Source organism: Strix uralensis, chromosome 4 (assembly GCF_047716275.1).
Source record: "Strix uralensis isolate ZFMK-TIS-50842 chromosome 4, bStrUra1, whole genome shotgun sequence".
NCBI classification, from domain to species: domain Eukaryota; kingdom Metazoa; phylum Chordata; class Aves; order Strigiformes; family Strigidae; genus Strix; species Strix uralensis.
The window spans coordinates 94,485,862-94,512,615 of record NC_133975.1 but is presented as its reverse complement, the minus strand read 5'-3'; the positions used below and the strand labels follow the sequence as shown (position 1 = coordinate 94,512,615).

At 45.1% G+C, this 26,754-nt stretch overlaps 1 protein-coding gene across 2 annotated transcripts in view; it reads right to left on the bottom strand.

The window, feature by feature from the left end:
- Positions 1-16,786, bottom strand: part of LOC141943190 (deubiquitinase DESI2-like) — a 58,069-nt gene extending 41,283 nt beyond the window's left edge. The window contains exons 1-2 of one of the 2 annotated variants that reach the window (XM_074867994.1): positions 15,254-16,786; positions 11,754-11,946 (exon numbers count right to left, since the gene is read on the bottom strand). In XM_074867994.1, coding sequence (XP_074724095.1) covers positions 11,754-11,816 — 63 coding nt within the window. In that variant the 5' untranslated portion in view covers positions 11,817-11,946; positions 15,254-16,786. The remainder of the gene's footprint in view (positions 1-11,753; positions 11,947-15,253) is intronic. The other variant, XM_074867995.1, reaches the window with a different exon arrangement.
- Positions 16,787-26,754: the final 9,968 nt, after the last annotated feature.

Below are 26,754 nucleotides of genomic sequence, written 5' to 3'. Positions count from 1 at the left end.
CATTCCATTGCCTCTTGTCCTAGATTCAGACGAGTCAGCCTTTCTGCACGCCAGGACCTCAGCTGCAGAGTGGGAATAACAGCCTTTTCCTTCTCCAGAGAAATACTGGGAATTACACTAGAGAAGACTGAGAAAGGATCATGCTCTGGAGTGGAGAAGGCTAAGCAGGTCTTTTGGACCCTGTTCCAGCGTCTGTTCCAGCGTCTGCAATGGCAGCACAACATGGACATACTCACATTTGCTTTGAACTGGCAAGTACCATCAGCAGGCTCCAGGGCACAAAACTGCTCAGCAGGAGCTAATGTATCCTGGCAAGAGGCACAGCACACAGCCCCCTTGTGCTGTGTTGTTTCCTTACCCACGGCTTCTGCATCCTCAATCCCTTGAACAATATCCACCATGCTGCAACATGCATGTCTGAAATCGAGTTGCTTGGGCTTTCCTGACAGAATTAAACGAATAGCAAATTGAGTGCTGTCTTTCCCTCCCCCTTACTTCACTCTCCCCTTGCTTTTGTACATGCTGAAGTAAAAAGCTTCACTGGAATCAGATTTCAGCTGTCACAAAGCCAGCAGTTTTCTCTAGGAAGTCTGGGTGCTAATGACAGAAATAGCAGCTGCCTCTAAATACTTCATCTGCTATATGCGGTTAAAGGGCAGTAAAAGCCAAGGCCAGGAGCAGGTGTGGGGGGTGACTGCTTGCAGAACCGCCTCACCCTCCCCATGCAGGCTCTGGTGTGGAAGGGAAGGGGGACCACCACCTCCTGCCTGACAGAAAGGCCAGGGACAGCCGCCGAGGCAGCAGGGGTGCAATCACAACAGGGCACTTGCTCACCTGGGCACAGGTCAGGCGGGAGCTGCCAGCAGGACGCAGGGCTGCTGCCCTCAGCCCACCACCCAGAAACCCTGCCGCTGCCTCCCATTCCTATGGGAGTCACATCAACCCAAGCAGCTACATCTCAGATGCCAAAAAGCAGGTAGGGTTTTAACCTCCCAAGCATCCCACAAGCACCTCCTCCCATCCCAACAAGAGCACTCTTTCCCTTCGTACAGGTGAGACAACCCAAGGCAAAGAGATTGAAGTGACTTGCTAGAAGTGCAGTTGAGGTGGGAACTAGGACTAAAGCTTTGGTATTTCTTTTTCTCAACATCCAGTGCTTTACTCGAAATGAAGGTTCGGTTGTTCTCGGCTAGGGTCCAAGGACATGCTTTGTTGGCAGCATTACACAATCTGTTTAGAGCTTTTTGATTCCCACATGTTCAAAGCACTTGTACTTTTCACAAAACATTGTGGTGTCATTGAGCACAACGTTATGTTTGAACTGAAAGGAGGAAAAAAAAAAACGTCTCTATCTATTATTACGTGTAAATAAAGGTTCATCTCCTACAACCACGCTATCTTAGTAGAGAATGAAGGAAGAGTGAGCTTGACCCTAGCTGTGCTAATTAGTGACGATCAATCATCAATTTACTGAGACAAAAAAGCATCGTGTCAGATCCACCATCATTTCTTTCACTCTGCGTGAAGGCATCCTGGGATAGAAGGAAGGGTGGAGGAGAACACAGAAACATCTGAGGACCTAATCGTGTAAAGAGCACAGTTTAAGTCATGTGTATGATCCTGTTTTAATGAGTTCATTTACGTGCATCACCCAAGACTTCCCAAAACAGGATTTTAAATGGTGGGAGAAAAATGTAATATTGCCTCCAGCTGTCCACTTCCACGACTTATTTGAAACATACTTTTAATGGAGAAAGCCTTTGCAGTACTCCAGAAAACTTTTACAAAGTGCACACGAGGCTGGCAGTGTTTAGTGAGAGCTACCACTGTGCCAAGTGCCAGCCACAGGCTTGGAGAAATAGTTTAGTGAACGCATCTTGTGCCACATGGCTAAGAGAGACTTCAGGCCCTATCTTTTTATTGGGGTGATCCTGAGAGTATGACATTACTTAAAATGCTGCTTCTGCAGGTAGGCAGAAGGAAACAACTATATTCCTTGTAAAAACTGCCCTACAGAGGAGTGGAAAGTAGCCAGGATTTTGGTTTGTTTTCAGATCTGCTTCAATGTATGTTATCAAAACTAAACCAGAAATAAAGTGCCAGTGTCATTCCATTTCCACTAAAATAGTCCCAGCTAGAAAGAGCCAGGGGTCAGGTTCTCATGTCTGAATACTCCCAACAGTAAGAAGTGCCTTGATACAAGCTGAGTGATTTTCTTCTTCTTTCATGCCTACTTTCTGGTCTGTCTCTGCTCAGTCTCTCTCTTTTAGAGTAGCATACAAGCTGGATAGAGTGAGCAGGCAAGTCCTAGAGCCCCACACGAGCTCGGGTGTCTCACTGTTTCTAGAGCAGTGGTAAGCAGCAGCATCCCAAAGAGAGGCACAACAGCCAGCCAGCCAACAGTCACAGGAAATTAGCTGTGCTCCCCAGGATTTAAGAGCCCACCAAGGTATCTTTGAAGGGAGCTAAGTACTTAGGTGTTTTTCCTAGTAGGTGCTCATAATGGACAGTATACCTATACTGCAGTAGCATTACAGTTCTAAGCATGTCCAATGGTACAGCACCAGTTCCGTTGCAGGACCCATGATACAAGCTTAACTTTCTCTTCTGGTTTCCCAGTTCACACATTTATTGCCCCTGCTAGCATCAGGTCATCTGTGTGGGGCTCAGATGAGGTAACTATCACTCCTGGGTGCTTAAGTTCTTTGACAGAACAACTACTTCACAGACAATGAGTGGCAGGGCACTAAAACCTTTCTGACTCAACTGACAAAACAGTTCTCCATGCTTCAGGGGCAGTTCAGATGCTTGACATAAGGGATATTGTGATGATTAATAATTAACTGGCTAGAGACACTGAGAGCCCAAGGACAGATGCCTCCCATCTGCAAGCTCTGGGAGCTGAGGCTGCACTTTGCAGGAGCGAGGGGAGCTGGTAGGGTGAGAAGGTGACAAGGTTGGTGTGCCCCTGGAACTCAACAGCCTTTGAGACACTTTGCCTTTCATCTCCCAGCACAGAAGGTATTATCCTGCATTTCCCCAGGTGGCTTTCACTATCCTAGCCACCGGAGGACCAGAGCAGCAATGATCCCTGCCAATTCCTGGTGACAATTCACCTAAAATGAGATGCATCATTAGAAGCTACATTCATGTATTTAATAGGCTTTAACATCAGCTTTAATGAGACACCTCTGAGACCTCAGGAGAGGTAACAGACAGCTGGAAACATGCTTCAAAGTCCTGTAGGTATGAGAAGTAGAATTCAAGTTCAGAGGTACCAAGTACAGGATTTTTAAGCACCTGGTGTGTTAGAGACTATTAAATTGTTTTTTTACATTAAAATCTCCTTCTGCATAAATTTGTTTGATCTAGCAACAGCTTTAACTGTATCAAGATTATCAAAACCAGCAGCTGCAATAGGCACTGAACTGCGTATCTCAGAGTAATTACACATTACAAAGGGAATCCTTGAAGCATTTCAATAACGTGCCATATTACAAACAGCACTTAAAAAGCCACAGATGGACCTGTGAGCCTCCTAGCATAACTTTACTGCAGAGATGGATTTGGAAGATAGGATGTCACTTTTACTTCATCTTGCTTCCTGCTTCCTTGCCTTTCTCTCAGAATTAGAGGGTGTTTTAAAGAGTGCTGAAAAAGTTCAAGTTCTGGTTGATCCTGTGGGGTTGAAGACTGTGAAAGACAGAAGTATACAGAGTCTCCCTCCCCATTCAGTTTCTTGCCTCCCGGTGCAGCTCTTGGATGAAGTGTTCCCCCCCATTAGCTCTGTCTGAATACAAGGGATAGAAGAGCATGCTCAGCAGTCAGGGGGATGTATGACCAATCCAATTAACAGGATGCTGGGATGAACGCCTTTCTGTCCTCCCTTGCCCCCCAAGGTCCTGCCTGCTTGCCTGGCTTTTTCAAGGCTTCTGGGTACCGTGATGCAGAGCATCTCCTGCCAGCAGCAACTCTGCCCAAGGGAGGAGACAGAATTTGGCCTGGACAATAAAAACAACTGAAATTTTCATGGATCCATGTGGGTCGTACTTGTTTATCCTTCCAGAGTCTTTTGCTCAGCAGAAGTCACAGCTCTTTTGCTTATATTATGAGATCTATTGGGAAAAAAAGGATTTGTAGTACTTTCTCTCTTCTGGTCCCAAGAACACCTGAGCTCAAAATGGACTCATTTAGTTTGCTCCTGTTTCTTCTTGGCTTACACTGGCATTAATCTGTTCTGTTTCAGTTCAGTACAACACATTCCTCAATGCATTGGCCCCCAATAGTCTCACAGTAGCAAGCACACAAGGCACAGTGCTCCAGCAGCAGAAAATAAGAGGTCTATTCCACATCCCAAAGAACTGCCAAAGAGAAGATAGCCAGCTGTCTTGGATAACAAGCAGCTATAAAAATTAGAGTGAACAAGGGCACAACAAATGGCACTGCAATCAAGAACAATGAACGTTGGAACTGGAGACGGTGGGTGTATTTCAGCTCTGGCCATGCATTTTTAGCTCTGGCCTCCACAGACTTGTAAACCTCCAGCACTGCCTTCCCACCTTTCCACAATACCTCCATCACAGAGGTACTCTAAAGATGTACTAGCCTGTGTATTCTTAGTGCTGGGACAGACTCAGAAAAAAGGCTGTACAAGTAACTGACTCTCCAGGTTAGGTAGCCAGTAAAGGAGGAAAAGGCAGAAGAGATCTTCCCAGAGCAACAAAGCCTGACATCTGTCTAAAAATGCTCTGAATGGAAACAAAGCAATAGGAGGAGGGAAGAACAAGGTTGGTCTCTATTTACCAGGAGGAGCAAGTGCTTTCTGCTTGTACCTGAAAACAAGGAGTCCAGATGCTCGTCCAGGAGGGTACAGACCAACTTTCTAACCACCTCAGCCTGCCAGAGGGGATTTGGCTCTCCACCTGCCTCAGAGGGAAGCAGCCTGGTCACCCTCTCATAGCGTATCTGGAGTCAGGCCTTCTCCGTCCCTCATGGTGAAGCAGTTTTTTTTCATATAAAGATTCTTTTCATATAAAATACATGAGAACAAGGCCAGAGAACAAGTGTGAGTAACACTATAGTCTGACTCCAGCCTGGACACCCTCCTGGAACAGCTAGGATCCACTGAAAACATCCATTCTTCTGCTGAGTATTTCAAACAAAACCTAAATGTTTTGACACAAGAGACCAAAAACAACCAAATCCAGAGTTTCCTGCTGTCTGCTTCTATGGCAGACCTGCATGAAGGGACAGTTGTGTTTGAGTCCCTCAGGGATTTTAACCAGGTCTCTGCCACTCCAGATGCATCAGCACACTAGATGATAGAAGTCAAATGCAGAACTACTACTGATCCTTCCCCAGCACATAAGTAGCGCTCATGTCAGAACCTCTGGGCATGCCATGCCATCTCAAATGCCCTAAAATATTCAAGACATCTCTGCAAAGTTAATAGCTATGGAACAGGATCCATGAGGGAAGAGACCTGGACCTTTCCTGAGAGGGAGTCAGAGGTCAGATGAGTATCCTAAAGTGGCCCTTGATGTCTGTGCCTAGGCAGCTGAATGGAGCCTTTCATTTTCTAGATAAGTGATTTGCTAAGAAATACCTGGAAATACCTACAACTTAGGCCTCTTCTTCAGCAGCTAGAAGCAGCCTGCTGCTTTCATGTACTTGCCCCAAGTACTCTCCAAGAGTGCAAGTTAATGACAGAGGTAATGACTTATCAGATTAGTCCCATGCTTAACCTCTTGGTTCTCTCTTTCTGTCACGTCTCACATGCACCAGACTAATCTAGAGCTGGGGGAGATGACAAATACAGGAAAATTATAAAATCATCTGCTCCAAGTAGTCCCAAACAGAGCAAGACACACTGATGAGCCAAGAACAAATGTCTCAAACAACATAATGGGGAAAGCTAACCTACGGCAAAGCCTATAACTCACTCTAGAAGGCACACTGCACTCCTCATGCACTCTAAACCTCTGACTGAGGCAGTAATCAGCATATAGGAAGCTTTTTTTCCTTGCATCAGTATCTAGTATAAATCAATCACTAGCAGAAGATACTGATGAGAACAGCAAAGGGGTTGATAGTTCCTTGTGGGTTTAAGTAAGGCTGCATGGAAAGCACAGTAACAGATCCATGGTTGAAGGTTCAGCAAACCACGTTATCAACAGAGCTTGTGCTGTGCCAGGTACTCCATTTCCCAGAGATATGGATCTATCAGTAGTCACATGGCATTCGACCCACATGTTGACCCATATGATGAAGGCACTTACTAAACAAGCCGAAATGCTTTTAGCATTTCCAGCATCTGACACTTGCTTCTGTAGATAAGCATTCCTACCTATCAGAGATCATTTGTAACCCACAGCATTTCTTCTTCCCTTATCATTGCTTTTCCAGTCACCTTAAGATTCATTGCTGAAAAACTAAGTTACCAATTAAAACAATTTTCCACTCCTAGGACATAGCCTCATATTTTGCTCTGAGATGAGAAGCCTCATAGATTCGTGTGCTGATTAAATACAGCTTTGAAGTAAGGAGATGTCTACTTTCGCTCCTCTAGATCTTTCATACTCAAGACGTCTAGTGTTTACCTAGAACAGTATCAAACATTTTTTTATTTCCTAACAGTTTGACTCCATTTGCTAGAGAAAGAATCATCAGACTTGTGAATTTTGTTTCTTTTCTTCCCCAGCAGAAATATAGATTTTATGTATTGATTGATCTCTGCCTCCCTCCCCAGCTTCAGCTATGTCATCTTGGCACAATGACAGGATCAAGAGAGACTGAAACAAAGAGAAAATTAGAATAAGGGCAACCCAGGTCACTAACGTAGCTTTCGGCCCTAGGACAGCCATTTAAATTTTCATTGCACTAATGCACAACTATGTACCTGCCCATCACCACACTTAGAAATGACTCTGACAGCTGTTTCAACTTAGTAGCTCTCTTTCTATCACTAATGCTCAGCTGTCCCCAGCAGAAGCTCCCACCGCATGTATAACTGGTCCCTGTGGGCTGCCGCAGTAGGAAGCTGGATGACCAGCTGAGCCATGACACTAGAGCAGCTCAATCTACAAACAGGGGTGAGGTACAAAAGGCAGAAGGGTCTGCTTCGCTACTGCCAGCATAAATTTATTTGGTAGGAGAGTGACAGTCTCCAGTACTGTCAACACATCAGCTTTCATCATTACTAAGAGGGTTTTGTTTGTTTGTTTTAAAAAATAGCCAAGTGACATTAGGAACCTTGACAGCCTGATGAGCCAGAGGCTAAATCTTGCTGACAAAGTGTCATGTTCTAAAAGGAGTCTGCCTTGCCATTTGGGGAAACCCCAAAAAGCACTAAAGAAAATTCACTGCAAACCACCTCCCATATGGTTTCAAGAGGAATCAATCGTTTCTCTGAGTTGCTCAGAGACAGGCCAGGGGACTGTGACTTTGCCTGTAGATGGGGTTAAAGGACAACCTCTAGTAGGAGCAAAAGTTTTCTGTATGTCTAGGTTAGAGCTGACCTTACCTTGAGGCCCTGAAATTACACCTGAAATCCTGCCCATAAGACTCCTGACTCCTCAGGAGTTCAGGCTGCCTTGAAATGAGTACTTTAGAGACACTAAGTCAGATAGTCACCTGCAGGAACTGACTCAAGAGCACTGATGTGGGAACTCGGCTAACGACAGGACCTGCGAAGCTTTGCTCCAGAAGCAGAGTTCACGCATTTTGTATGCTGTGTTAGCTTTCCTAGGTTCTCCTTACTCGTAAGCGTTTCTTATATTTGCTGATATAAAGGAGAGCATGTTGTGGAGCAGCGTTCCTAGCACAGGCAGGACTAGCAGAAGTGAGAACTCCCATGTTGCCCTGGATGAGTCAGTTCAAGTCAGTCCACTGGCCAACAGAGCATGGGTTGAAGGAGTTTGCTGATGGGATGAATGCTGCAGCTAGAGATAGCAATGCTCTGTGTACAGTCAAGAGATGGCTCTTAAAACATCTCGTGTATGAGCATAGAGGAGACAGCTAAAGAACTGCAGTGATGGAGAAGATCAGCAGTAACATGGACAGGTAGCCAGCTTGTCACCCTGACAACACCAAAACAGACTGTTCCCCTGATGGATAACACATCTCCAGGCTGTTGCTAAGACAACAAAAGTCTATTTATTATGCATAAATGGGCACACTTCATCACTGGACTTATTAACCCAGGCCATGCCACTTACTCTTCAGGCTTCTTAATTGGTTTAGACCAGATGCCATGTTTGGATTCCTTCTTCTTGAAGGAATGGACTCAGCTGCGGCTCAGTGTATTAGCTTTTTTTATCTTTTCTTCCTCCAATTGATTTCCTCTCTCCAAAGATACAAGACAGAAGGGACGTCTTGTTGCATTTCATCATTTTCTCACAGGCTTGAACCAGGCACTGACTACAACACAAGTGCTCTGCATCTCCAAACTGCTTTCCTTTCCCCTCTGCTCCCAAGTTCAAGCAGGGCAGGGCAGCAATCCCACTCTGTGACTGGCCTGCCTGGGGTCAGCCTGTTGTCACTCAAATTAAATTGATGCAGTCTAGGAGAAAAAGAGAAGCAGAAAGAAAGCCTAGTTTTCCTCACATGCACACACTGTCAGGCTGCTCAGCCTGATTTATTTGAAAACTCTACTGTACTGCCATCAGATTTGCCATAACACTTCCCCCTCTCCCCCACAAAGTCAAGAGCATTTGCACTGGGAAATGTTGCATCCAAGAAAAGTGAAGCAGTCTGGATAGCCCTGACATCCAGCGAGAGCAGCTTTGTCTGCCTCCTGTCTCACTCACAGCAGTGATCTATCTGGTCTCTCTGGCATCTAACCAAGAGTCTTCCCAGAGAGTTTCTGGGCCCATAATAACAAGTATCAGAGTATGACATTAGTGGTACAGATTTTGCAGTGGAACCATTACTTTACCAGAATGATTATGAACCCTGGACCTATTATGTAGCGTATGCATAGTTTAACAGTCTAAACTCAGTCCTACCAAAAAAAAAAAAAAAAATCCAACCCATCACAGAAGGCCAACTAAAAGGTCTAGAAAGGCACAAAAATAAAAAAGCATCTGGGATCCACCTGATCCCTCACACTACCGCTGGTGACTAGCACTATGTTCAACTACTCTTACAAAGACAGTTTAGCACATATGTAGGACATGTTACAGCACTGTGGGGAACCCATTACTAGACATCAGGCACCTGCTCTCACCAGTCTGTTTTGTTATCCTGTACACTGCACTTGATATGGTTTGAAGACAGCAGAATGGATAAGGCTCTGGAAGAGTCTGTGAAAAAGTAAAATTCCAAAGCCAAAATCTTCCCCTTTTCCTTCAGGAATTTAAGGATTTACCTTTGACCTTAGCCCCACAACAAGCCTGTGAAGAAGATAAAACACTCCAAGATCTTCCTTAGCCAGGGCTTATTCATGGAAGAGGGAATTCTTATGAGCTTTGAGAGTGGCCACAGAATAAATAAGAATATGATACACCTACCACGCCCTTCCAAGAACATGGCAAACAGTGTGTTTTGGAGAACTGAAATGATTCAGATTTGGCAAATAGCTTTGGCCAGAGATGATTGGCAAATATTTTAAGGAAGAGTCAAAACATTTCATTTAATGTGTTTTAAAAAGTGGTGATTTTGTTTCAGAACAACTTTAAATATATGTATTAGGAGTTGTCAGAATTTAATTAAACTCTCCCAAAGGCAATATTTCACATTTTACTCTCCATTTGTTAAATACATTCAGTTTGGCCAACATATGAAGGAGGAAAAAGAAAGAAGAGATCCTAGTGACTCTCCATCACTTAATCTTTTAAGACCACAAGTTACTCTATTGACTCAGAGCATCTCTCCAGCTCATCACAGCAAGAAACTCTGCAGCTATCAACCTACTTGACAAAAAAGTCCCCTGGCTTTTCATGTGGCTGCCTGGAATACCAATCAGAGTCAGGTGATGCTGCACTTCTCCACACACAGCGGCTCACAAACAACTTATGAGTAGTGCAGAGATGGGACCACGACCCGCAATAGGATTTCTCACTCTTCTAAGTGAGCTGAGAGCACCTGAGACCTCTACTAACAGAAATCACAAAAATGTTGATATTTTTCTGAGTAACTAGACTTATTCTTTCCTCCAGAGAGATAATAAAATGTTCCATGATCTAGTCAGTGCTTAAAACAATCACTTCAAAGAATTAAGTGCTCTGCTTGCACTCCTATTGCTGCTTCTAAAATAGAGGCTCCCTATGTACTGAAGCTACAGGTACAAAGCACCTCCATTCCTTCAGTCCCAAAGTATTTAATTATAGCGGCTGTCTCACTCTCCCTTTTCCACTTGCATAGGAAGACAAAAAAGGGGTGCTAGGATGTTAAGTCTGTGTGGGTTTTTCAATGGTACACACAGGTCATCACCTCCAAATCACACATGAGTAATGGATGCTAAACCAAAATGCTGAAAATGACAGAGCAAAAAAACGCAAAAGGAAAAGTAACTCCCAGCTCCGTAAAACTATTTTGTATCAGAGAAGCTGGCATAAAGCGCTAGAGTTTTATGTGTTTATTTTGTGGCCATACAGACCCTCTAGCCTTATACCTTTCCTCACAGATAGCTGGTGTGTCCTCTTCATGCAGAAACTCTCTCACAATCCTTTTCTCAGAGCACCTAAACAAAACCCAGCTTTCACCCTATCCCAGAGTCTGCTGCAAAGTCCCACACACAGGTTCCCACACCACAACTGGTTGTCCAAAAATCCTACCTACCTCACCTCCCTCCTGGGACTGACAGAAAAGCCAGACTGCTGCTTGCAGCTTCTTCTTGACCCAGCACCCTCCTGCCAGCCCTCAGCCCCTGAGCCCACCTCTATGTAGAAGCAACTCTAAGATGACAGACATTTGTAGAGCCAGACAACTTCATCAGAGCTCTTCACCCACCTAAGCCACTCATAGGCTGTGATCAGCCTCTGATCAGCCTCTGCTGGGAGACCACAAGCTGATTGGCTACACAAAGCACGGTCAATGTTTCTTGGTGGTACAGCTGAAACTACTCCTCTCCCATGGAGGAAGATAAACCCATTACAAACCTTTATGGTTTGTAACACCATCTTCCTCCTTCTCTCCCTCCCCAGAAATGCTGCCCTCTGTGCAGATGCAGCCTCCCAGGATGTTCTGTTCCACCGCACCAATAAAAATCAGGAGTGATTCATGTTCCTGGAACTCTTAGAAACTACATGCATGACTATAAGCTTTTATATTTTCAGCCCAAAATTCCACCCCTACTTCAACACAGGCTGCTTGCTGTAATATCACAAACACAAAACAGGGGCCTTTATCACCGCCATGGAGTCAAGAATGCTATTGTGTTTGGTTTTCTGTCAGGGCCACTTGGATGATCCACTCAGTGGTGTGATGGAGAAATCAAATCAGTGACAGAATCAGCCACTGATCAGTGAAGCAAGAGAGACCCCAGTCAGTCACCTGCAGGGCCATCCTTTGCCATCAGTCATTGGCCTTCAGCCATTTAGCTGGCAAATTATATACAGAACTGAAAGAATATGGGAGGATCATTATGAATAATTACATTTTGGCAGCCTCTCTGAAGTTGGAAGTCACAGGGAAAAAAATCTCAGAGCTAGTGCATCTACAGCAACCTGAATCTTATTTCCCTCTCATTCACTCCAGATATGTCAGTGGAATCAACAGAATAACAGTGGGACAAGGCTGAGAAAGAGACTCACCCCTCTCATCCAAACAAACCCTACATCATTGCTCCCTGGCTCCCTGCTGACCAGGGCTCTCATTCTCCTCTGCAGCACATCTCAGGGGCTCATTTTCCCCAGCATAAGGAGTAAGCAAAAATACCAGTAGATCAAAATGACGGTTTTGTGTGTTATCAGCTGCAAAGACAGTGGAAATTCAGGACAACCATATCTGTAATAAAAGAGGGACAGCAGTGATATGAATATCTTTGCTTTTAATTCGATAGCATGAATGTGCTATGCAATAAGCTGAAAATATTGTAAGAGCCCCCAACTTGAATGTCTGCCAAGTGAACTATTTTTAGTGGAATGTGTTTAGCTTGCTTGTTAAAGATTTAAACTTAGGCAATAATTGCAGTTACTCTTCTGTCTGATTTAAGTGGGCAACATTTATTAATGTACAGTGATTAAGTCAACTATTCTGAACTAAGCCACAAAGATTTAAAGCGATGAGGAAACAGGATGATATTATGGCTGAAGAAAGTCAACCCTGCGATCTAAGTAAGATCTGATCCACGATAAACAGCTTATTAAGGCAGAGTAGAGGGAAGAGAGCTGCAAGTTATGAAGGGGAATTTGATTTATCCCTCTGACGGCAAAGTGATAACTGACTGATCAGAGCAAACTCTGTCATAGATTTTATAGACCCAGTTATTTCACACAGGTCTCTGAACAGCTGTTAGCTTAGAGTAAGTCCATGCAAAAGCTGGATTCAGATTGGGAAAGAGATTCATCCATGATCAAATCCCTGATCCATGTTGTTATTCTGTGTTCACACACCTTAAATCACAGTTCCATACCCTGCATATTCACTCTTTAAAATGTCCTGGTTGAGCAGCAAAGTTCTCCTGCCCTGTCTGTTTCGCAATTGTACAGGTGCGTACAAGTTCTTTAGCAACAAATAAAACAGGATATAATCACCCTGCATGCTGGGGGAGATGGAAATTGCTTTTGATGATGATATTCAGAACACTTGGAATACCCAGATATTTTTGCTCAATTCTTTTATGCTGAAGAAAATAAGTCTACAAATAGATCTACCTGCTTCAGCTATTTGTGCAAAGCACTCATTAAATAGAAACACTTTTTTCCTATATAAACCTGTTACATACCCAATGGGTAAAAGGATAAATGGCTATAATCTTTGAATATGCAAGACTACACAGAGTGGGTATTTCATAGGTGCACAAAGCCCATAATTGAACTTCTGCCCTAGGGGTAAGTTTTCCTGCAGCGTAAGTGCTTCCAGATGCCATACAGGGGTCATGTTCCTTGTCAGGAAAGCAGAGCTTTACATCCAGTTAATTGTTATCCCCAGCTGTCTTTTTTTTTTTTCATTGAGGCTAGTTTTCCAACAGTCATTCAAGCAAATGTGCTCATTTCCCAGTTCCCCCACAATTCCCCACCACAGTGTAACAAAGTGCAGATTTTGCATGGCTACATTCCAAACTCCGTGGTGTTAAAATCATAGCAGCAATGGAAAAGCATACAGCCTCAATAATCATAATGTAGGACTTGAACTAGAGGTGACTCAGTGGTAGTCAAACAGATGCTATATGAAAATAGAACGGTTTCTATGTAGAGGGTGGTTAACCCATGGAGTTAGCACTCACACATTAAGGTTTTCATGGCTTGCTAAGCAGCAAAAATTACTCAGTCTGAATTAAACTGATGACCTCAATTCAGTTCATTGTATCTGGGTGTCCATCTCAGAACACAGTGACCGTGAACAGCAAGTCCCTTCTCCCATAATTCCTTTGGGCTTCATCTTTGGTGTCAATCACACGAAAAAAGGCAAAGACCATGTCCATCCAGTGTTCGGATCTCTTCAGCTCAGTAGAAAAATGTTCACTGATTTGGGACAGCTCAACAGTGGCTGAGAGAGGAAAGTTCAGACCACAGCCTGCTGCAGAACAAACTAAAAAAATTGCAAGGAAGACAGTGGATATAATAAATGGGCAACACAACCCCTTCGTCTTCCTCGAAGCATTACTGAGAAACTTGTGCGTGCATTTGCAGTGCCAGTCCCCTGTTATCAAGCACTAGCTACTACCTGCTTGGGGTATCAGACCTGTTGGTTGAAGAACAGCTTGGGAGAGTTCACAGTTCAGGCTGCCAAGCAACTGACCATTAAACACTCAGGACCAAAGTCTAGGGAAGGATTTTCCACCAACTTGCTCAATTTTACCAATAATAGCTCTAGAAGAGGCAGATTCAAGCCACTGTAGTTGTGCTTTTCAGACTGTCCTTCAATACAGATACAGTCCTACCTAAGCAGCTCTTACCACTCCCTCTTCCCTCAGAAAAAATCCCAGCTTTTTTAGTCAACAAAAGATCACTTAATCTTTGTAATAAGAAGCGGTTTGACATTTACAGCAACCCACTCCTAATCTCTTTGGTGTCTATTCTCTGGATTCCCCCAACAGGGAAACCCACACTATTCTGTGGGCTTCCTGTTGAAAGTTGTCACTGCCTGATGACAAAAAGCAAATGTAAGCCATAATCTTAAAGGTCTGGAGCTAGATATTTAGAGCTCAGTCAGCAGCTGGGCCTCATAAGCTTGTATTTTCCCCAGCAAAGTTTACTAAATTTTTGGAAGATCTGAAAACTACTTCTCTTTTAATCATTAGTTCATAAACCCAGAAGGGAACTACATCATCATCAAAATGTTCCTCATCTGAACATGCTTCTGTTGGAGCAGAAAGCAAACAGGTCGGTCCAAGCCTTCTTCTCTTTGGGGACTTGCACCAAGGCTAGGATTTGGATCTTCTGATTTGTTAGCGCAGATAATTTCCACTCACACTCCCCCTTACAGGAGGAGGGCAAGGAAAGCCACTTGCTACACTGTGAACTTTCAGGAAACACTGCCGAGCAGCATGTCCCTGTGCTCCTCCCTGTGCTGAAACTTCATCAGTTCAGACAATTTCTTACTCCTATTGTTGCAATTAACCTTCAGAGAAAATTATTAACTACAGTCTTATGCATATGAGGGACTGATCCAGATTATTAGCCTAGAAACTATGTCCTTACTGCAATTCTACAGTTGTTTCTCCTCCCTGGATGAAATCCTGACCCCTTCCCCACAGCCTGGCAGCGCTTGCTGACTCAAAATTAAAGGACAATTATCTGCAACAAAGAGAGAGGTGGTCACATCTCTTTCCTTAACTGGGACACTGGAAATTAAAGAGTCCTCCTCTCACCCAGTGTTGCTCCTGAAAGATCCTGCGGAAAACCGGGCAGAGTTTTACCTGTATTCTGGCCCAATACGCTAAACGTTTCAAAGAAAAAAGCCGGGGTCAGCACATCATCTCTGACAGCCAGAACATGATCTGCTTGGATGAGGAGTTTGGGGGGGTGGGGATCAGCCTCTCTGAGCATCTGTGCTTGGCTCCTCTTCATACAACACCCGCTTCCAAGCACACAAACTCCCACCCGGCCGCACTGCCCCCCCTCCCAAAGCAGTACTGTTTCATACTCACCATGTCATAAACATTCAGAATCACTGGTTCATTTGCCATTGTTGATTGCAGTAGAGGCTGGATTAAAACCTTTCCGTCCCTGCCAGATGTGTGCTGCTGCCCCCAGGGTATGCTTTTACCCTGAGCCAGATAGAAGGAAATGCCTCATCCTACAGTCTCCGAAGGAAGGAGCGTGGAGGGAGGAGGAAAGGAGGGAATTCTCGCGGTTGGGGGGGGGGTAAAGTTGGTTGCAGGGAGGCAGGAAGGCTGGGTTTGCTGGTTGTATAGGGTTTATTTTACCCCTCCACAGCGCGACAGATCCGAGGTTTCTTTCTAACTTTGTAGCACACCTCGGGGTCTGTAGACTCATACAGCACTGTAACCAGGCACCGTCCAAGCTTGTAAATCCCGATCCACAGCAGACAAGCAGACCCTGAGCCCAAAGATAAGCCCTCTTCTGGCACCGTGAGAGCGGCGGCTGGTAGCGTGGGGTGGCCGGGGGGGGAATCTCTCGGCGTCCTCCTCGGCGGAGCGGCGTGCTGCCACAGCAGAGGGCTGCCAGCAGTGCGCAAGAAACCGGGGCACCAAGGCACGGAGCAGGTCCGGAGCCGGGCGCCGGGGTCCCTTCAGCGGCCAGAGCCCCCGGGCCGGGCCCGCCGGGAGCCGGGAGCCGTCCGCGGGGCTGTGCTCGGGCCGCGCTCAGGCGCTGCGGGGAGGGCTCTCCGCCCCTGGCAGGACATGGCGAAGAGGCTGTTCCAGGGGGGCTCCAGCGCGGGGTTCGGCGGTGAGAGGAGGAAGAGGAAGGGGCTGGCTGCCCCCGGGGCGGAGGGGAGATGCCGCAACCCCCATCCTGCCCGCAGCCGTGCCGGCAGACCTGGCGGCGGCGCCGAAGTTAGCGGGCAGCTCCCCGCGGGATTACCGGGCGCCGGGGCCGGAGGGAGGAAGATGCCGAGCGGGCGATGCTTCCAGCACGGTGCGGGGCCGGGGCTGGGCAGCCCCAGCTACGCGTGCTCTGCTCTCCGCCAGGGTCAGTCCTTATTTCGGGATCAGCTCGTCCCGAGCCGGGCAGCCCCTGCCGACTGCCAGCCGGGGGGACCTGCCCCGTCCTCTACCGGCTGGATGCATCGCTGCACAGCACACGGTGGGAGGGCGGGGAAGGGACGAAGCGACTGGGCAGGGCGAGTAGTTTCACTTCTGGCAGCGGCAGGGTCTGGAGTTTCTTCCGTCCTGGAGCTACTTTACCCTCGCGTTAGGCTCGGGCAGCTCTGCAAGGTCTTGCCAGCAAACATTCCCTTCTGACCTGGATGCGAGAGTCAATTATAAAATCCACTGCGGTAAATTCATCTTCCTTTTGCTCCTCCTCTCTCTTTAAAGGGAGAGCAGGGTCTGTGATTGTGCTGGGAAAGGGTGCAGCCGAGGGGGTGGGAGAAGGGGGTTCCTGCACCCAGAGATTTGCAGTGGTGTGGGAATTAGCACGCTGACCTTACACGTTCAGACACCGCAGACTCTGAAGCAGCGCCCCCCCCCCAAAAAAAAAAAAAAAAAAAAAAAGCAGGGATGACCTCATCTGAGTTGGAGGCGTATCTGAGGCTCTCTGCCAGCTCACAGCCAACCAGATCTGAATGAAAATTGCAGGAAGCCCGTTACATCACCAAAGCCCAGCATGCCCCAGCCCTTCCCAGTGCTGTCTGCAGCCGCATGGGAACCATCCTGTCCGGGAGAAGGGCTCACCTCCCTTTGTCAGGCGTGGAAGGACAAGACCATAGAGCTGCAGCCTTGTAAATGACTTGTTACACAGCGTGCAGAAGGATTTGTGGTGAAGGCAGGCAGCACGAAAGGAAAGTAAGTCTACATCCTGCATAGCTAAGTGCCAGCCCGACAGCCAGACATAAAACTTTTCGTCCAGCCCGTGCCAAAGGAGCCCCAGAACTGCTTTGCCCTAACAGTATGTATTTGCATTTTCAAAGAGCAAAGCCACGGCTCGGGCCTGGGCATGGCGGCATGCAGCGTGGCAGGGCTCCAGCACAGTAATTTCATCCGGGCTAGGCATTCCATGGGTGGGCTAGGCAATTCCACGCACATGGCATAGGGGCTGGGCCACCACCCCAACCGTCGCCCCCGCCCCCAACAACCCACCAACTCCCAACTTCCCTGTTAGGTGCCATTAACCATCTGATTCAGCAGCCTGGGGCTGCAGGAGCAGTTTGTGCAGGTGGGAAAAGGTGCCTTCTCCTCCTCCTCCCTACCACCTCAGAGTCCAGATACTGCTTAGAAGAGAGACTGAGCCCCCATCATCATTTTAAAGACTACGAAGCAATGAAAAGCTCCCTCAGGAAGGGGCTAAGCACCATCATTCATGCCCTAACTTTGTAAAACAAACCTCCTACTGAATCCCACAGGGCTCCTGCTTATCTGTCAAAGATAACCTGAGACTGTCACTTTTGGGTATGTGTCCTGCTCGGATGATGGTGATGTTTTAAGGAGACTTGAAAGGAGGGAGTAGCTGGTATTAGACTGACTGATGTAATCGCAAAAGAAAAGCAGTACACAAGCTCTTCCCACACTTGTCCACATGCTTACTTGCTAAATTAACTCCAATGTCTGCTGTGCCCAGAGTTCACTAAAATAAATTAAGAGACTTAAACCAGATCCACATTCCAGGGACAGACATCTCTAAACACCTAGGATTTAGGAAAGGTGACAGGCAGCCACAAGCTTAGATATTTTGTCTTGTAAACATTTCTAAAATAATCACCTAGGAGGAGGGAAAAAAAAAAAAAAAAAGCGGCTATAAATTAAGACCAGAATTCCACTTCTGAATTATAGAGATAGAAGAGGGGGAAAAAATTAAAACCAGAAGCTTGTCTTTAAACTCATTTTCTTACTTTAAGAGATCAAAGCCAGTCTAAATGTGCATTTGTTATTTAAAGAACTTTTGCTGTAGGAGAGACAGTAAATGTCACTTGCACATTAAGACCTGGATTCACTCCCCCTAACTTGAAACATAACTGTGAGAGCTACATGACAAATGTCATTGCTCTAGGCTCCCTTTTCTTCCCCTTCACGGAAAGAAGTTGTTCCACATGGTGACAGCCTCATCAGTGTTTCAGTGATCCTTTGAAAGTTCCTTTTTCTACCCCCTTCTATCCTAGGCAACTTATTCTAACTCCAGATAGGAGGAATCAGTCTGAATACAAATGTTCTAACATTAATGTAAGCTGTTTAACAGACACATAAACTCTTTACAAGGCTTGGTCTGCTTTGGGCTGTGTTGCAGTGTTTCATCAACAGCTCAGGCTGATACCAGACAAGAAACTGAACTGTTTATTTCAGGTGGGTGAATACAGCCCTGCAGAGAGCCCCACTGCCAACAGGCACCAGAGTCCAAGTCTTGCCCTGTAAAAGCATTAAAATTTAAAAGAATTGCAAATACAGAGGAAAAGGGAGATTCTTCTTACTGCTGGTTAGGGCAGCTGGAACTAGAGCTTTGGGATCTTCTTTTAACCACTTATGTTACTTTCAGGACATAGCAGAAACACATTTTTGCCATACCTATGCCTAAAGCTAGACAACACCTTCATTCACTTTTAAGCAGCCTGTTGCAAGGCCCAATTTTCTCAGATTCTTCACATCCCTGGCACTTCCTTCACAGGGATTCATGTATTTGAGTTTAATTGTGGTCATCCACCCTTACTATTCATGGCATAAGTAAGTGTGCATCTTCAAGGATCACTGCCTAAAGCAAACAGTGTGGTCTTACATGTGTTCTTAGATTAATAAGTGAAAAGGGTTAAAAGGAAAATAATGCCACCATCCAACATTGATTAGAAACCCATGAATCAGGTACAACCTTCAGTAATTACCTAGTACATTAACCAAGGCAGTAGCTGAGTACTTCAGCCACCTCGTCCAGGTCCCAGTCACAGAAGTGGCAGCCCTGGGCACCCTAGACAGTGCTGTGACATTCCACTGGGGAGAGGGACAAAAGAACAGCAGTGCAAGAGAGAACTAATGGATGTACTAGAGATGATGGTCGTATCTGAGGGTCTGTCTACTTGTGTTGCTATTCAGGATTTCTAGTTTAAATGAACACCTTTCCTTAATTTACCCTCATGCGCCTTCAAAGGCTCCTTAGCAACACAGTAGACAATAGGGCTTTCAAGCACATTTCACACAGCAGGGCTGCTCAGTTTAAACTTCAAGATACTTAATGGTCTTGTCTCCACATCAGGTACACCACCCCTGGCTGTCCATTATACTTTTTGACAACTTGTCATTTTGGATTGTATATAGTGCTTTTGCCCATGTCAAGTTGTCATTATTATCCCATTCTGAGTACATTAGCCAAGACAATCCTTTCTAAAGGAAGTATAAAATGGCCTTTTAAAAACTAGAGACAGTATTTTTTCAGGTCCCTAAGAATGGTGGAGGGTATTCGAGAATGTAAAGAGAGTTGCATTGCCCTTCTTCCATCTACAACAATAAATCACCTCCTGGGTAGGTGCTGGAGCTTTGTAGCCTTACTCCAGGAGTGTCAGAGGAGGTATTTTGATTGTAAGAGTTTTATCTTGCTTATACCCAAGACACTTGCGTATACCAAGGAGCTGGCTGATTCTGGCCTGTGGGATAAAATCAGCATAAGATGCCAGCAATGGCAGAGGGCTTGTGCTTTGCCCTGTGTAAGGCAATATGTGAAATATTTAACTTCAGATTGTACCACAAAGGGAAAGAACAACACTCAAACTGGAGTACTTCAACCATTTAAAAGATTTTATCCAAGACCGGGGGGATCTGTAGCTGAAAACAAAGTGCAAGCTGGGGGAAACAAAGTTAATATTTACATTGAATTCCTCATAAAGTCACTCTTGATTTTGCATTTTTCTCCCTCCTCATTGCAGCTGCACTTCCCAACTTTTTAGTATTGTTTGTCGGGGAGCCCTGTCCCACAGCCCATGAGCCAGATGAGCAGGGCAGGCCTGGAGGCGGCCACCACATTCAGCTAAGAGTCCAGATCATCAGGCAAGTTCGTAAGGATAAGGCAGGTCTAAAGTCAGGCTGGGACGTCAGCCCATGGGTTGGGCCCAGCAGGGCAGAGCTGGAGACCAGCATCCTACCTATGTCACTAGGGCAGGGACTTATGGCCCCAGGCTGGGCCGAAACGGTGCTCCTGGGCCATGGGCAGACCCCAGGGGAGTATAGGACTATCACCTGTATTTATGTAAAGCAACACTGTCAACTGATAGCTAAGCAATGAACATAGAGACTGCCAACCTGGAAACCGGGATGAAAACGCTGAACATTCATGTTCATTCTGATGCTAAGGATTAGTCAATTAGTTGTTGTTGTTGTTATTATTATCACAAATTCACAGCACAAACAATAATGGTTCAAGAGCAGCCAATGCATGCAGTTAAAAGGGATTGTACACAGTAACAGTAATTTGTGTTGTAAATCTGAGGAGCTAAGCAGGTTTAGTTTCAGAGGATTTTTCCATCATCAGCATCTTCAGATTATTTATTTGCATTATGTTACAGTAATGTTTAGAAGCTGCAGGGGGGAGCAGGGACCCATGTTACTGGACACTATATGAACACACAGGACGTGACCGCACCTACTCAATGTTAAGAGAAAAGACACATCATCAACCCTGTGTCACAGAGGTATGGGGAAGCAAAGTGACCAGACTTCAGCCAAACAGCAAATCTGCTGTACAGTCAGGACCAAAGAGAACTGAGGTGTAATGCACACTTGTAAAGGAGATAGGAACTGACATAAAATGTGATCCAAAAAGCCAGGTGCTACTTAATCCTGAATATGTCTAAACTGCCTCCCTCTTGGACCAGGACAACCTTTGTCCCCCTGCTGAGCATGCCCAAAACTACCCCAACCAAGGCACTGTGGTTCTTCACCCCTCTTGCAGTCTGACAGAGACACAGAAGATGAGCATGGTGGCACATAATACCCCCAGAGAACTTGGTCTGCCTGATGTGCTCCCATCCCTCCTACCACATGTTGGCAGCTGAATACAAAATCCTGAAGAAAAGGCCAAGCTTCTTCAAAAGCACACTGCTGGGGCCACTGACTGCTTTTTGTATAATCACCTGTTAGATTACAGGGAACTGGAAACCTGGGCTTTTTTAGTCTTGCAGATTTGAAGCTCACTCCATCAAGGAGAGCACCCAAACCTTCAGATTACAGAGCTGGTGTAGGCATCTTACATCCTTCTTGCTCACCACACAGCAAAGGATGCAAGAGCCTTGGGCTCCATTCCCAAAGCAATTTATGTATTTGACATTGCGTGAAGACAATCCACAGAAAAGGAGATGGGAGCTCCGGCACTTGCTCCTAGGCATGTGCCCTAGCTACTACCCTACACCGTTCCAGCACCCTCAAGCTGCCGATTGATTAGTGTCCAGGCATTAGATGTCCAGGTCTCTTTTTTAGTCAAGCTGAGTATCATGTTCTGCAGCTGCATCATAGCTGCATTCCAGTCATTCTAGAAAAGTTATCAAAGCTAGTGGTACAGGATATCAATTAAAGAAATGCATATACGCATCACAACTTATTCACAGAATTTAGGTATTCCTTATTCTATACCTAAGCCCCTCTTTGCAGTCCTTTCATAAAACCTGAACAAAAAGGAAATTAAGAAATAACAAAAATATTGAAAGCCGTCTCAAAACTGCTCCTAATTTTTAACTTTTCCATTGAGTTTTTTAATTTTATGTGCAAAGTAGGATAAAATGCAACTTGCCAGCTAGTTCTTACAGCTTGGTAACAAGGGTTAGTAACTACAAGCACTCCACTGTCTGTACTTTGATTGTATTAATTTCTTTACAAATCACTGTGGTTGGTTCTTGGGGTTTTTTCAGAATATTAAAATTTAATTCCCTTTCCTTATTTTACTTACCGTTCATATTGGACGATTAGCCAGCAGATTAAATAGCATACTGCAATTCTCCGGGGCTATTATAGCATCCAGACAACACAAGGAACCTTTTAGCTTCTAGAGTACCACACCAAACACCACATCTGACGGCAGGTGCATCCACAAGTGCCTTCTGATAGGTTCAGGACTACTCTGCTCTACCGACCAGCACCACCTATAGGTACCACCATGCCAGCTTTAGTTGGTTCATTTTTTTACTAGTTTTAACCCCTGGCACTCAAAAACCTCTGTTAATTTTAAAGAATGAAATATCCATCTATACCTAAGCAAAGATGGTAGCTCTCTAACTCCCCAGGAGCACTCATCCCTTGTTTGGTTAGATATGGAGAGTGGGCAGCTCATTCCTCAGAACAAGAGGGTGTGGCTTCAGCATCAGACCCTTAAGTTGATTCATTGGATCTGTAAATGTGGATAGCATTTTACAGCTTTACAAGGCTTAGTGATGGGTTTTGTTTAACTCAATACATTCTGTAAGACATACCCAGGGGGCTCTAACAGGCCCTTGCGCATAATCTGTATGAGCAAACAGGCTGTGGCTAAGCATTAGATACATGTACACTACTCAGATGATTCTTTAGTCAAGCCAAAACCCCCTGCAGTATCTTCTCAAACAAAATTGTCCATACATAAAAAGATAATCAAATAGTGAAAGGATGTCTGCTGATAAAGAAGAAAATCTAGTAGGATTTGGAGATGGTACTCAATAGATTTTTTTCCCCTCAGTCCTCTGATCCCCAGATTTTCCTAAGTCTATTGTGGCACACATGGCATAATCTGGCTATCAAAGTTTTTGAATACTGCTATAATGTAAGCTGAAATCCATACCAAAGAAAACCAGTAACGGTGTCCCATCCCACCCACATTCATTGAGCTTAGTTTGAGGATGGACTTGGCAATGGCAAACTAATTGAAAGAGCCCACTGCTCAAAGGCAGCCTGTGGCAGTGAGCATTTTCTGCCTATTTTTGTTGAACCATGGAAGTGGCCCCAGGTTTAGTCACCATTTGCAGTCTTTCATAAAGGACCTATGTGTTAATCTCTTTCAAGTCTAAATGCAGGGAGATTCTGGTTAATGGTGCCAAAGCAAAAAGCTATGTGGTTGTTTCTACAGAGCTACTGAAACCCAAAGCTTTAGATTAAATACATTTGTTATTTAGGAAGGCAGAAGCTATCATAGATGTCTTGGAAGTGTACTGGTCAGAAGTGGATTATTTGAGTTTATTTTCCCCATCACTTATTAAAAATCCTGTAACACAGGAGTCAGATCATCATCTGAACAGCAAGCAAAAGATGTGAATCCAGCCACCCAAAGGGTGAGGAAAAAACAATTCTGTCTTGTAACAGTGAGGGAGAAGATTCAACTGGCAGGTAGGGCAGAGAGGCTGGGAGAGGCACAAAGACCTCTTGCAAAGTTGGTGGAGTCCATGGATGTAAGGACATGTTTCTTACTCTTCACCAACCTCCTGCATCCAACCTGATTTTGGGATGCTGTTCCCACCCTGCATCCTTGCTAATGTCTCAAGCTCTTCCCCCAATTCCAGGACCATGGCTCCCCATGAAACACAGCCAAACAGCTACCCTGCGGTAGCTACTCTCCAAAGCCAAGTACACCAGCTTCCTCTCACCCAACAGAGAATCAGGGAAGGAGGAGGAATGGGAAAGCAGCAGCCCTGGCTCCCCAAGGCACACATGGGCAGGGTAGGGTAGGCAGCGGAGCCTGGGTTCCCCCTTCCCAGGGCCGTTTTTCCCCTCAGCAGTCTGCCCTGGGACCCACCCATGGACAGAAGCCAATTCGGCATGACTTCTTGAGGTAGCAGAGATGCTAATATCAGCTTCGCAGCAGAACTCCCTTTGCTGCCTTCATTTCCCTGCATACTTTTAACTATGAACTACTTTTAACTTTTATGCTGTGAAATGCCACAAAGCACTAGTGGTATGTCACTAACGGCTCCAACTTCACCACAGAGATGGCAACTCCTGACAGGACTACTATCAATAGTCTCTGAATCACTTTGAGATGAATCAGACTGTTAAAATATTTAATAGTCATGCACCAGCTTGGCTGCTTCCTTACCAAGCTCAGACCTTACAAATTATGAGTAATACTTGCACTGAACAAGGAACTAACATTCTGAAGAAAAATAATCTCTATTTCTCCCCTGTTTTTCCCCCCACTGGCTAATACCAGGGCAACAATTTTCAGACTACTGATGAAAATCTTCTGATGAGATTGAATTATTGTATCTTTAAACAAAGGGGAAAAAAAGATCATTACATGAATGTTTTCCAAGTAATTTTTAACTTTTTAAATATTCACATCATACTTCCTGCTCTCCAAAGGATGAGGAGGCTAGGTGGCACTGCAGGCTAATGGACTAGCTTATTATTGTAGGAATTAATTAAGTGAATTTGGTGATCTTATCAACAAGCTCCATGGCTAATATAGATTTCTTCAAGCCTCAATCACTGAGAAATTGAAGGCAACAGGCCCAAGTATATAATTTTGCAAGGTCAGTCCTGGAATGAATAGTCAGCAGAAGCCCACTTTTCCTGAAGTACTGGTCATCCTTATAACTTTCCTTGAAGTAATGGAGTAAGTATATAAAAATGTCAATATTGCTTCAGACCTATACCAGAGTTTGCCTGTTCTTCCAGTTCCTCACTGTAGGTGTCATGAACACTAAAGCACACACATTCCCCCCTACAGCCATAACCAAGCCTAGCAGAGACAGTGATATCTGCTTCTTTCTGGTTAAAGCCCTGAAATAAAAATAATAAAATAAAAGCAAATAGCATCATTCTTCTTGTGTTGCCTACTCTACCTAAGCAGCATGCCAGTTTCTGAGGCCTATCTATGTTCCTGTTAGGAAAAAATGATGATATCAGTAAAGGTGTTATGCAGGTACAGTTCTGCTGACTCACAAAAATATACACAAGGTCCTATTTCCACCAGCGAAGCAAAAACCCATAGGAGGCTTGCTCCTCCCAGTGAACTCTGTGCCTTGCTCAGTCAGTATCATTCCTGACATCTCCTCTCTCAATCCTGTCCCCCCCCCTCCCCACACACACATGCGCATGCAACTTCGGTTCTTTGCATTTTCAAACACTCCCAGACCACATACTTTAGTCTTGCTCAGGCCCCATCTTAGAGCCTACTGCCTGCTTATCATTCCTACTGTCTCCCGTTATTTTATTCTACAAAGAGATCTAATTTATCTTTCTGCGTGTCTTGAAAAAATAGATAGTGCCTGCTGTGCCCTTACTTGCATCTTTGCACAGCAGTCACCTTCTGTAACAACAATAATTCGCATGTATAGAATAACTTCAAGGAAGGGTGTCCAGCTCTGAATTAGGGTGAAGATGTTAGTTTGAAGGACAGGAGTTTCTAGAATAAAAGCTCCTGCCTGATTATTACTTAGAAAATTACTTGTTATTGAAAAGCAAAATATACCCTTAGCAGTATTCTAAACAGAGGCAGTGTGAGTACAAGACAAAGCACTCGGGAGCACAACAATAGATTGAGATAGCAAAATCTTCCAGCTTCTCAAAGTTGACACTCCTATTTGTATAGTGTAATTTTTCTTCCATGCTTTATGACTTAGATTTAACACATGACAATCGAAATGTAAGATTATGAAATGCCTTACAATGATACGAGAATTGTACCTTTCATCCTCTAACAGATCTTGTCTAAAGAACCTGGGGACTTAAATTATGCCATCTGCTCTTTCATATGCTCCAATAGGATAACCATGTGATCCTTAAAGGACATCACCTTGATTTCACGTGCACTTTTGTAGCAGTGACAGGAGCACTCCAGAATATATAGCAAAACCTTAGCATCATTGCACTAAAGAGAAAAAATGGTTGTCCTTATGCTAAGGCTCCAATGATACCAGTTATACCCAGACTGCACTCACGTACTTCACAGGGCTATGGATTTACTGGAGCAGAAGAGTCTAACCCCCGCTCAGCCCTCTCCTTTTCTCCTACCAGGGGGCTGTGAATTCCCAGACCAGCACCTCTCTTCCTTTCTAACTCCTAATCTCACCCACCAGATGTGGGGAATAGCAGAAAAAAAGTGACAGTGCTCTGGCAGGAGAAAAGGACATGAGCAAAACTCTCTTCTTGGGCAGAATTTGCTGAGTAGGTGACAGGCTGATGTGGCTCCCACAGGGTCTGGTAACAGAGTTCTGCGGTAAGAAGCATGCAGGAAAAAATTGCCTCTACATATCTCCTTTACCCCCCAACCAGCACAACTATCCTTTCTCACCAACACGACAAGACAATATCCTTCAGCTCCTCTGTTTTCTAGTCTTATCCATTTTCCTCCCCAGTTCCTCTTGCCATAGAAGTTGTCTTTGAGTCCAAGAGGAGATCCTGGCCAGGGAGCTCATGCTGACCTGGGGCAGATCTCAATCTTTTGCAAGGACAGAGGGCAGCCCCTATGCTTCTGTAATCCTGGAACAGCCAGAAGGGGAAGACGATTTACAGAGAAGCTGATGAGGAAAGGGGAAGGGGAGGGAAAAAGGGGGAGGCAGCAGCTGGAAAGTGACCCTTTTTGAAGCCATCCT